This window comes from Centropristis striata, chromosome 5, assembly GCF_030273125.1.
Source record: "Centropristis striata isolate RG_2023a ecotype Rhode Island chromosome 5, C.striata_1.0, whole genome shotgun sequence".
Lineage (NCBI taxonomy): Eukaryota > Metazoa > Chordata > Actinopteri > Perciformes > Serranidae > Centropristis > Centropristis striata.
In genome coordinates, this window is record NC_081521.1 from 33,683,726 (window position 1) to 33,696,671 (window position 12,946).

At 40.0% G+C, this 12,946-nt stretch overlaps 2 protein-coding genes across 2 annotated transcripts in view; both read left to right on the forward strand.

The window, feature by feature from the left end:
- The window catches only part of hoxc10a (homeobox C10a), an 82,965-nt gene that overhangs the window by 63,375 nt on the left and 6,644 nt on the right, over positions 1–12,946 (forward strand). The gene's annotated exons all lie outside the window — the stretch shown is intronic.
- Positions 5,455–9,041, forward strand: hoxc11a (homeobox C11a). Its single transcript, XM_059332458.1, is given in 3 exon segments — positions 5,455–5,868; positions 5,870–6,606; positions 7,933–9,041. Coding segments are annotated over 3 exon segments (1,098 nt in total). The 5' UTR covers positions 5,455–5,740; the 3' UTR covers positions 8,166–9,041.

Consider the following 12,946-nt stretch of genomic DNA (forward strand, 5'->3'; position numbering starts at 1 on the left):
AGCTCAGTTGCGTTTTCATTTTTCTTTGTTATTGTAGCATCATTAACATTTTTCACAGGTTATTTCTGAAACGGTCTGACTATCTAAATAATCTCTTTGGCACCAACTGACTCGATATTTAGCTCAGTAAAATGACATAGTATTATTTAATCGCAGTTTTCCGGGACGTTTTAAATAAAAACGTCAATGTCTCTCAATATATTTTTTGCTGGCTATGGTGCATTCTTCTTGTGTTGTATTTTGGAGGAGGGCTATCCTCTCCAGGCCGACGATGAAGGTCAAGTATGCAGCATAGAGCTGCACAAGCGACGGTGCCTGCTTATTGCTCTTACATTTTAATACAAGATGGGAAATTCTGTCACCTGTTCAAGTTATTCTGTATCGGTTCAGTTCCTGCACTATTTTCTGTTAGTAATCACTATTTATATTTGCAGTTTCTGAGTTGGAAGGCCTGCAGCTTAAACGGTAAAGCAAACAGTATTACTAAGTGTTTGAGCAGGCATTTCAACGATATCTGACTCTGTAGCTTAAAGCTCAGAGCTTCTATTTCGGGTCCACATACTAAAGCTCTCCTGTGCAAGGCCAGCGCAAACTAAAATAATGCATTTTGACCCCCGCCCCGAAAAGAACCAACCAGTGCCTCGCCACAATTGAAATAAATGCTGTAAACACAGCACATATTGGCCATACGATGACAGATAAATATTATGCAGTTTTAATCACCTATTCCATTTGCTACGTGATAGCCCATGCATTCCATTTATTTATACAAAACATGGGTAACAACAGACAGGATTTAACAACTAACGAAAAAATAAATACTATCAAATGCAAAGGTGCGTCGAACGTCTGACACAATATCTGGGTATAATTACTCCACATACGCCGGATATGTCAAAGTATTATCGAACTCAGATTTTGTTATTATTTTGTTATCTCACCAGACTGAGGACATTACCTCTAAGCCAACAAATTCCAAAACAAACCACTATGTAATGGTTCGAAAGTTGTGCGTAATTTTGTGCCGTCTTGTGCGTAATTTCCGAAAGCTGAAAAAAAAAACCAGTTTAATTAGGACAATTAGTCAACCTTGAATTGTTTCCAAGCACTGGGCATATTATCCCTGCTGATTTTAAAAGGTGATTCAGGTATTTTAAAAGATTAACTGTGCATATAATAGCTGTCTAATACAACCTAAAAATATTTTTTGTGAATATATCGGCATGTGACAGACCATAGCCTCAAGTACATTCAGCACAGACATGTTAATAAATAATTGCTCTTTATTTAGACTCTTGTACATTGAAATTAACCAGAAACTAAGAGCCAATCTAGCAAAATATAATATAGGAGCTTATTTTTAGCTTATCTAGCATTTGTTCAAAGGTAGACAGAATTCCGTGTTTACTGTCCCTTTGCTCAAAGGACTTCCAGGTTTTTCCAGGGCATCTAAATAACACAGAGGAGCTGGGCCAGCAGTCACCATTGGGCGATTTCTTGAGATGTGAAATCATTTAATACTTCTAATAAAAAAGTTAACACATTGTTGTGAAAGCTTTATGTCCTAGTGGTTGAAAGAGAAATACACTCTGGAGATTGCTCTAAATGTAACAGCAACACACATCCTTATCTTGTAAGCTATTGTTGCCACCACAAACGCTTCACGCTAGGTGCATTCACTGAGACCTCAGTAAAAAAAAAACAAGGCTCTTTAGTGTTGCTTGAAACTGTTCGCAGCTCATACAGCCAAGTTTAACTGCCCGACTTACATCCAATTAAACTTATCTAGGCCATGAGGGGACAGTAATATGATTACACAGGCTTCCCACATTTAGCCTTGACTTCAGCTAACTGTGCAGCAGTGTCTTGGTGAACTGCGCCCATTGTGTGTGTGTGTGTGTGTGTGTGTGTGTGTGTGTGTGTGTGTGTGTGTGTGTGTGTGTGTGTGTGTGTGTGTGTGTGTGTGTGTGTGTGTGTGTGTGTGTGTGTGTGTGTGTGTGTGAGTGTGCAGTGAGTGTGCAGTGAGTGTTGTATCGTTTGGCACAGGATTTATCGACACAGAGCCAAAACACAGTGCAATATTTAGCAGCGCCATTTTTGAGAGATCTTCTTAACAAGAGGGTGACACCTAGGTTAACCATTGTAATTATGGCGCTAGGTAGCAATACATAGCTTAAATTCCACAGACACAGTCGTAAAGTTAGTGCTCCAACAGTGATATTTAAGCAAAGAATGGCAACTGTTTACAACACCTTGTCTTTGGAGCTCTCAGCTTAACATTTTGACTGTTACTGAGAGTAGTTGTGACATTAACAATCTTGTTTATAAGATAGAATAAGTGGTGACTTATAACTCAGATGCAGACCCATTGCGTGCAAACTCTGCATACTTAGTCTGCTCATTTGGTGCAACCAAATCAAACTTTGCTGGGTCCTACTGCTAGCAGAATATCAGCTGCATGCTGTGAGTCCATGCAGGAAAATTAACACATGGTCAACCTTATTTTTTGACTGATGGCCTGAGTACAACAAGGCGAGAAACGCAAGTGTTTAAAGGCGGATGTTGCCAAATGATGGACGTTGACTGCTCATATTTTGTCACATTACGACAAATACCGCAGCCAGGAGAACTGTTTCTATTCGTTTAAACGCCTTAATTCCTCCTGTGTACTGTGTAGTCTTTTAAACTACTCTTTCGCATTTTTCAGCCGTCTTGATTAGCAGCCCTTACTTTTGAATTTTATTACTGCATCACTTATTCATACCCTTACATTACTTATTTATGCCGCGTTAATATGCATCATTGAAATGATTATGATGAGGAAATGATTGGACAATATTGTTTTGGTCTGTCTGCCTGCTGAAAGAAAAGTTTGTTGGCTTTATTTATTCTTGTTTTAATTCTACAGATGATATCATCATCAGAGTAATGTTAACATGCGGATACATTTTACATCTCGTAATTCAGAACCTTTTTATAGCCCAATTAGTGTGGCGGCTTTTTAGTTTTTAGGAATTCAACTTCACATCGAAGCCCTGCGTTTTATCTTTTTTATTTACACTCTATATTGTATCTTTCACACTGTTAGAGTAGGTAATGACATTTTAATGTGCGAATTATTATAACTATTATGCAACTACAAAACCAGAATGCCGTATCATGTGTGTAGCATGTGTCCACAAAGGCCAGAATGTTTGTACAAATAATTCCATAGCTGCGTTTGTTCATCTACCAAAAATTACACCAGCAACTGTTCATCCAAGAGAACAAACACACTTACATTCCTGATTTTTCCTACTGTTTGACACATTTACAGTCTCTCTTTTATTTTAATTAATTTGAGGAAAATGATAATTTTTACAAAAATGCCAAAACGCAGAATTTGATGCTTTTTATTACATTACAAGTGGTGTAAATAGCTACATTTTGGAAATGGAAACCAAAACCAAGTTTCAGAAAAATGCGTTATGTGGTGTTGGGTGTGAAAATTTAACTCACTGCTGTCGTTTTTTTTTTTTTTTAGTTTTTTTTTTTTTTTAAAGTTGCAGAATATCTAGTTGCTGAAATCCAAATTCCTCTCATTCTCAAGGTTTATGGTTTTCTATAGAACAAAGGGATTTAGCGTTACTACAGCCATTCGGAGTTTTATGGTGGACGTAGAGAGGATTTTAGTGGTCAAATTCAAGTGCTGTGTCTGGACAGCTGTCTGCTTTCTTTGTACTTGGATGCAGGATGCATCATGTGAGACAACCTTTTGTCTGTAGAGGTAGTAAACAAGCTAATGCAAATGCCACCTTTTTCCACAAATATGCCCGCAATAGACTCTCCTTTCCATTGCTGGGGTCTGATGCCGCTGCTTGTTCTTCTCCTTGTTGTTGGAAATCACCAAAGACACAAACTTTGTTTTTCTATTATTTTTAAACATCACAGGTGTCCTATAAGTGATTGTAATAGAACGATAGTGTTATTGGATTGAGTAATAATTCAAAAGTCTATTGCAACATTTAGGAAGTCGCCTATAATCATAAACAATGGGCCATCATATTAATTTCACCTTGTGATAGTATCAGTTAGTCTATAAAGATTCGAAGATGGGCCTCAACAGTATAATTAAAAGTTTACAATGACGCAGGAAAGAACACGCAGGCGCATCTTTCTCCAAACCATTCATTTATTTCATTTTATTAAAAAAAAAAGAAGTCCGGGGGACATGTCTCTCAATTTAACAGTCACACACAGATAAATGTGGAAAATAAAATGTTCACAGCAGCTTGGAACATCAGCTGGGACTTATTTAATTTTAGAGGGAAACGTCGGATACATTCATGCTGCTTGGTCAATAGGCCCAGTCTGAGTGGCCTATAAGTACACGTTTACAAGAACACTAATTGTTGCTCTGCTGTGAAGCTTAAAGACAAAAGCTACAACCCAAAACATTTAATTTGATCGACTCGTGTGTCCAATAAAAACATTATCCTCCAAGATATCAATTTGAATTTTTGAGAGTAAGAAGCTCACACATTGCAGTGATTTTCTGGGCGGCGTTGTCAATAACCACTCCAAAGTGAATAATGCTGAATCCTGCAATTTTGAAGGGAGTAATTAGGTTTTTCCGAGTTTTTGTTTATGTCATCAGGGCACATGTTCCCACTGGGGGAGATGCAAGGTCCCAGGGCTTCACTGGTAGTACTCTTGCAGGAACTTGGCTCTTTAATTGCGCAGTTGTCCTCCATGGGCTCTGTCATGATCCAAAGTCAAAGGGAATAATGAGAGTGGGCCGATTACTTCAGCTGCAGTCAACATGCATGCTGTGTATCCCACATCGCCCAACCGTTGGTTCAACTTCATTTTACAGCTTAATTGTAATCGTACACCACCAGTCCAGTCTAGCAAGGTTTTTCATTTAGTGAAATAGAGAAAAAGTTATTTGACGAATTAATGTGTTACATAATTCTAAATGGACAACACCGGTTCATCCACACGTCTGTTTAATAATCCTGTGTGCTGCACACTCGTGTAGCCACTGTTACAGAATGAAAGAAGAATAATATAAAAAATATTATAAGCCCTATGAAAACATCTCCTGCATATTCACAGACCACAGTGTAAAAAATGTTCTGCATGGGGAGTCTCAGGGATTTGTAAAAGAACACGAGTCATTCACTGTGATTTGTTAAACTTTTTCTAAATGGTGAAACGATGATTAGGCTCGTGGGATTGCTTTTTAACAGGTTTATGCCTTATTAGGGTTACATTCACAGCGACTACTGACCTTTACTGTCTTAATGCACATTTTGTACTGTGCGTAACAGTGTCAGTGATAATAATTCCTCATTTTGCCTTATTCTATATATAATATATATATAATACTTCACTAGTTTGTGATATGGGTCGTAGTCATTCTTTAATAATATTATTAAATCATGATAATTTAATAATAGTAATAATAATAATCTTACCTGTAAAATTCCATAACACTATGAAATTCATGTGAGTGAGTGCTCTCTGCAGTTTGAGCTTTGCCTGTTTAAGGAGGTGTAGCTGTTTAGCTAGCCTACCAGCAGCCCATAAACATAAACACACACAGCACATATCTCTCTAATTGTCATAAGCCAGCGAGCAGGAATCTGTTACTGGTTTTCTTGGTGCGCCTGTGGTGTTTGAAAATTATTCGTTTGAACCTCCTCGATCTTACCTAAAGCCAACCACTCCTACACATCCAACTCTTCCAAATTGATATATGACAATATCTACTTTCGATCACGTGTCTGCGGGGCGACTTAGACGGATTGCGCGTCATCTCGCCTTCCCAAATTTTTCCCTTCTGCTGCAGCTCGTATCCAAAACATCTATCTATAGTACGGAGTACGAGAGAGAGAAAGATGTTTAACTCGGTGAATCTGGGCAACTTCTGCTCCCAGACGCGCAAAGACCGGACATCCGAGTTTGGGGACAGGACAGGCTGCGCGTCCAATATCTACCTCCCCAGCTGCACCTACTACGTTCCCGAGTTTTCTGCCGTCTCTTCGTTTCTTCCACAGGCCCCGTCCCGGCAAATCAGCTACCCTTATTCCACAAATCTGTCTCAGCCGGTACGGGAAGTTTCATACGGCTTGGACCCTGCTAGTAAATGGCACCACAGAAGCAATTATGCATCGTGCTACTCGGGAGAGGATCTGGTGCATAGGGACTGTCTTCCACCATCCACCATGACAGAAATGCTTATGAAGAACGAGAGTGTGTACAGCCACCACCATCACCATCACACCCATCCGGGCTCCAATCACCCCTCCACAGGTTTTTACTCCGGCGTGGGGAAAAACAGCGTCCTCCCGCAAGGTTTCGACCGCTTTTTTGAGACCGCATACTGCAGCAGCACGGACAATCAGTCAGACAATTGTTTACAAAAGGGCGAGGGGGGAAAGCTGGAGAGCAACTCCCAGCAGCAGCAGCAGCAACAACAGCAGCAGCCCATAGCCTCTGTACCCGGAGCCCCGGAGCAGGAAAAGGACCCAGAAGATGAGGAGGAACATACAAATTCAGGCTCATGCACTTCTTCCTCCGCAACAACCAAGGACGGCACCGCCAGCAAGAGCAGCCACTCGAGTAGGTATACCGAAGCAGTAAAATGGGGGAAGGTTAAGGGGACTAGCCCGGTGTTTTGTCGGTCAGATTTTATGTGGAGTTTTATAAGCATTCAAAGGATTTTATTATAACCCTACAAAGCTCTTTCTTGCAACGAGAAGAATTTTTACGATGGGAAAGCGCTTTGAAAAAAAGGGGATGTTATACACAGACGCCTCTATGGTGAGAGTCTGTGAAATTTTTAAGAGAGAGCTATTGTGACAAATGTTAACTTTGATCATGAACTTGCGTTGGGCATTTTAAGGGATTTTCTCGTTGGGCTGTCGAGAGTAAAAACCAATTGGGCAGAACATTGCTTTTGGCGTCTTGTGAATTTTCTTTTAGCACTGGGTTTGCCCGCAAAAGACATGCTGCACCGAGTATTACACACTTTACGGTTAAATTCGCTCTTCTCAGTCTATCTAGAGATCTATCCATCTAGATATCAATTTAATGGCAGATTAGAACCACTTCATTTACAAGCAGACAGGATTTGAATCGATAACAGAGAATCGAGTGTTTTGCATCGTCCATATGTGCATATGACTGCAATTTATGCTATTTCCTCAGTAGCCGCTGAAAAAAAGGGCTCAAGTCCAAATCAATTTCCTTTTGAATTTCTACTCTCTACTAATGATTTGCATGTAAGCTGGCATTACTTTTAACTCGACTGAGCAACATGAAGTAAAATGATGCTTCATTGTAAATGCCTAAATGGCTGTTATTGCAGCACATATGTCCTGTTGTTGTTTAGCTTCATGTACATTGCATTAGCTCAGCCAGGCTGCAGGCTCATGCTAACTCAGGCTGCCCCTCTTTCTCACAGAAAACAATAAAAAAAAATCTATTTCCCCAGTCACCTGTTTGATAAGAAGTTATAGGGCCACAGAGGTCTGCTTAGGCCATTGCAGACATGGGCGATGCATTTCAACTCACTGCCAAAAGATTGTGTAAATTGTTAGTTTAGCTCCAGAGGAATGTGACGCACATAATGCGGTGAAATACTTTTGTTGTTGTATATTTATAACAGATAAACACGTACTTAGAGCATGTAAGTTGATATTATTTCCTCCAAGTGATTCGGATATTTAACACTCTTTATGGCTGGTTTATCTGATAGCCTCAGCCACTTTGCTTGATGAATGTTGACTGAAATGTTATCATTACTAATGCGATTTAAACTGAATTATATAGTCACCTCCGCAATAAAGCCTGTATTTTGTCGAAATTGTTAATTCACATGACGTTGTTGCCATTTGCACTCTTGATTTAATTTATTTTCATTTAATTTAATTTTTTTTTCTTCAGGCACTCCTCGCACAAGAAAGAAGAGATGTCCATATTCCAAGTTTCAGATTCGAGAGCTGGAGCGGGAATTCTTCTTTAACGTTTACATCAACAAAGAGAAAAGGCTTCAGCTTTCCCGAATGTTAAACCTCACCGACCGTCAGGTTAAAATTTGGTTTCAGAATAGAAGAATGAAAGAGAAGAAGCTGAGCAGAGATCGCCTCCAGTACTTCTCTGGAAACCCCCTCTTGTGAACAGGAGCAGAAAGTGTCACAATCTTGGGCAGTGACATTAAGGCCTACTCTTATCTCATTGAATTGTTAACGTGGGCATAAGCATTTTCTAAAGGAGCCCATATCACCAACAGTGCAATGTTAAAGTGGACAGTGGGAGTAATAGGCCTGCATGGGATAAAGTCGCCATTTTCTTATTGCCCCACGGGCGACGGTGAATTTCTTGCTGGTCCCTAAAAGGCCTACATGGTTAGAATAATCATTTATACCTATGCTGTTCTTGAATATGTCTCTCTATTTATCACGATTCTCCATTGTGTTTATTCTATTGTTCATATAGACATATTTGTTGTTAAAATATCAAATGTAACAATTTGAATCGTTATTGCGCAGACAACGTTTAGCTCTTCCCCGTCCCTCTGGTCTATGTATATAGTATCATTATCTAATTATTTCTCGACCAGAGTATGAACAAGTTATAGCAAATCTCCTGGCTCCATTTTTTTCGCCATTGAGAACTGTGACGTCCAATCTGTGAAAGTATATCCTCCTGTACAGAGCAGCCTATGCAATGTGCATTCGTGACTGTAAATAGGCGTATATGTTGAATTTCCTTTCCCCTATCCCTGCTGCTATTTTTCACTACACTGCCCATACACCTTTAACAGCTTTAACGCCAACACTCGTTAAATTATTTGCTTAAATCATTGGTGCTTTGGATTCCAGAGAGGATGAACAAATTGTTGGCCTGTGTATCATTAATATAATATCTATGAAATAAACAGAAACGTATAGGCAAAACTCAACGACTTTGTGCTTTTTGTGCTATCATTATCACAATATTACAATATGCATTTATTCTTGACAGTCGCAGTGCTTTTTTTGCCTCATAAATGTGTGTATAACTTAAAACTGTTGGTCTACATGCATAACATTAGCACCAGTTCATGTTAATACACACATTTGCTGTGGTAGATTTGGTGGCGCTTGTGAAACCGAGAAATAGTGTCGGCGGGCCGCCACTTGTTAGATTTTCGTCTATTTTAAGGTTACACCACTCTGAGAGTTGATGTTTAAATTTTAGCAGGCGTGTTAAACGAACATAGAGGCCAGATCTTAGAAATGTAGAGAAAGAGACTGGACTGATAACCTCTTTTAGTGCCCACTAAATGGAATCGCCACTCTTGTAGTCTAGACACTGCCATAAAGACAGAGGCACTAAATGGCTATTTTTTCTCTTAATTGCACCGTCTGTTCGGGGGAAATGGCGTTCACTTCCGCAGTAAATAGTAAACAAGCAAGCCTGGATGTCCGAAGGGGAGAAAAAAAACTTGCCAAGACGTTTCGACATGAACTCGTTCTGTGTCTGTAACGTCAAACCGAACCCCAACCCCCTTTGAACACAACCGTCATGCCACCATTCATCTGATCTGAGCTTTGGATAACCGCAGCAAATCCACTCTTTGCAGAGTAGAGACCTTTTCCTGCAGTAAGTTTGATTTAATTGTATTTATTTAATTATTTGAATTTGCCTTGTGCAAGATTTCGGGGAAGTCTAATGTTTTGCTTATCAGATTCAGTCAAGCATTTGAATTAATAGTCTATTTGTCTGAGCTGACCCCAAACTTTAGTCCATTTCATCACATCAGTTATTAATAAATTATTGCTGACTAATTGGGCCACATGTTGAGAGTTTTAAAAAGGACATAGCTGGGGGAAAGGAAATTATAACTGGCATGTTTGTTAATATGTGTGGTTGTGTGGAGTGTGTGTTGTGTTGAGCGCATGTGAATTTCGTGTGTGTGTTCCCCAACATATGTGCATGATGATTGCACGTGTGCATTAACTACAATTTATAATTAAATGTAGTCTTTGAACTTCAATAATGTCAAGGCCTTCACCTTTAACCCGCTGCAATAAAGTGGAATCAAGGAGCCCCTTTAGCCCGGAAATGTGTGCAGCGACGGAATGGGCCAATGAGAGTGAGTGGGAACAGAAATTGGAATGTGTACAGAGACCAACTTTGACCCCTCGCATTAAACTACAGCAGGTAACTTTGCCAGCTTTAGCACGCCCAGTAAATACACTTTATTGTCCTTGTAAAATGTATACGTTTTCACGCATGAGACGTTTTAAAACATGTTGGTATAAACTGTAGAGCTGTATTTGTATTCTCTGAAGAAAAAACATGTTACTGTCGCAGTGTGCTGGTCGTAATGGGTGGTTCTGGAAGTGCAAACATGACGGTTTGTGCGTGCGTGGGTGTGCGACTGTATGCCAGTCCATCCTTTGATTCCTGACTTAAGATGTGACTCCTGCTCAAGCCGCTGTGCATGGATCAAAGGGATTTTACAGTGCAGACTAGTGCACGGTTCTGTATGTACTCCTGAGTGTTTGCTTAGGGATGGGGTCGTTTTGGTTACTATTGGGGGAGCGGGTGGGGTTTTGGTCAGGGTTATATTATTTTTAAGGAAGAAAATAAAAAGGAAGGAAGGAAAAACTCGCCATCCACGTGATACTCACTATTTAATTAGTATTCACGAATAGCTGGCAGAAACTGATATCAGGTTCAGTGTGCATATGTCAGTGTAATATCAGGAAGGGCAGCGGGCCATTCGGACAAAAGAAAGGCGATGCACACTAGCGGAGATCAAGGCTATAGGAGCCCCTCTCTCGCCACACCCACCAACCTTGGCCCTGGGACGGTGACGTGGGTAATTTGTAGGTTTCTCCAACACACAACGTCACTAACAGAGAGAGCTGCAGAGGCTCCTGGAAATGTTGTCCATCAACCACACGGGGGCCTGGAGTCTCCCGGCCTCTCCACTGTTTTGTTTCCTCAACGGGATCTTGAAAACGTTTCCTGAGATGGATGCCTCGGTGACATCAGAGTAGTATTATTAGTCGTAGATGCATCCTTTTCTGGTGGGTTGTGTGACAGAAGAACAGTCTACTCTGCAGGAATGCAGCTCCTGAAGTCTGGCTGGGGTGTTGTGGTGAAGGAAAAAATGGCGGTGTGTTTTATGTAGATGAGGCGAGTCAGGAGGAAGAGAATATTGCCTGTGCCGTTAAATGTGAAAGGAAAATTGATTAATTCAGCTCCATAAAATCTGAGGAATTGTTTTTTAAGAATCTGAGGTTTTTCGATCTGATGCTCTAAACTATCAATAAGACTTTATTTTATTTTTGGAATATAACTAGGCCATAAACAAATAATATTTGTTTCTTGAGTGCAGGGAAGGGTGTGTATATTGCAAGTTGTAAGATTATTCCCATAGGGCCATAACTAAAATAGTATGGCATCAGAAGGAATTACAGCACAAAATGCCTTTTTTTCTTGTCAATAAAATTAACAGCTTAGAAAAAAAATTAAAGCTCGAGGAACAAATGCAAAATTCAGTATAGGTAGAAAAAAAATCTCAAGTGCTTTCGATACAATTTTGTAATATTTCCAAATATTTTGTTGCGCATTTAAGGCAATTTTTTTTCTCAGTTATAATTTGTAAATAGTTATTGTTTTTTTTAATTGTGGTGTAAATGTGGGGGCATTCCCGTTTTCTCTCTGTATATACTAATCAAGAGGTTATAGGCTATTGAATGGTTTTATACTACAGTGTGCTACTCACATCTCAGCACCTATCCTGTTCTATAGGGCCATAAAACAGTTCGACGCTGTAAAACCAGCTCCTTCTATTGCTGCAACCAAATAACTCTCAAAACGCTCGAATTTACATTAGCGCATTTGTACGGTGCTTTTTATTTATTGTTGCCACCAAGCTCAGTGTGACTTTAATTTATAGAAAGTTTTAAGTCCGATATGTCGGCGGTGTGTATTTGTTGTGGTAGTGTAATACTGCTGTACTTTGATGTCGGTAACCACTCTGGTTTTTAATTAAGAACTTACATGATTCTGGCACCATAAATTTGCAGTTGCGCATGGAGTGGACAGCACCATGAAAGAGGACACAAAGCAGAACCTCCTCACGTCCAACTGGAAAGATATTTCAAAGAGGCTGCCAGGAGCAAATTAGTTGTGTCGCCCCAGTGGCTCCTGATTAGTTGCCTACAATAAGGAGAGCCGCTCCTATACCTTCTGGCCCGCAGCATTCAACACCCATACCTGTTTGCAATATAATAACAGCCCCCAGGTTTGCAATCAATTGTCCCACAATTTAGTGGCGAAAGTACTGGCTGTAGTTTAGACAAGTGTAAAGACCGTGGTAAAATACAGTCACAGTCAACTGTGTGTGTGTGTGTGTGTGTGTGTGTGTGTGTGTGTGTGTGTGTGTGGAAGCTAACACTAGCAGTGTGTGTAGAAGGTAGTGTCTGAGTGAGACAGAGGAGATTCTTGCAGGTTTATTACACCTAGAAATCACGGGATTACAGATGCTACATGTGTTTTAAAAAATCAAATTGTCCATCTAACAATATCCTCAGTGCAGTGTGAGTACTTCACTTGGAACTGATTAAATGACACAGCCGGCTGTGAAACATCTGCAGAAATAAAATCTTAAAATTTGTAGGAATTTTGTTACGGAAAACAGGGTTACGTTGTTGGATACACAACAAACAGCAACAGGGTGTGCAATTCGTTAGGAAAGCAGGAAGGTATGCACGCTAACTGAAAGCTTTCTTTCATTTGGGAAGAGCTGTTTTCTTGTCAACACTCTTTCATAAGCCCATTCAACTGTATGCTGTATTATTCAATCAGTAGCAACAAAGTGGGATTTGTTTGTAGCAACTGCGTGCGTCTCTCACTTTGACATAATTGGGTGTGAATGCTAGAGGCTTAGATCTTCATT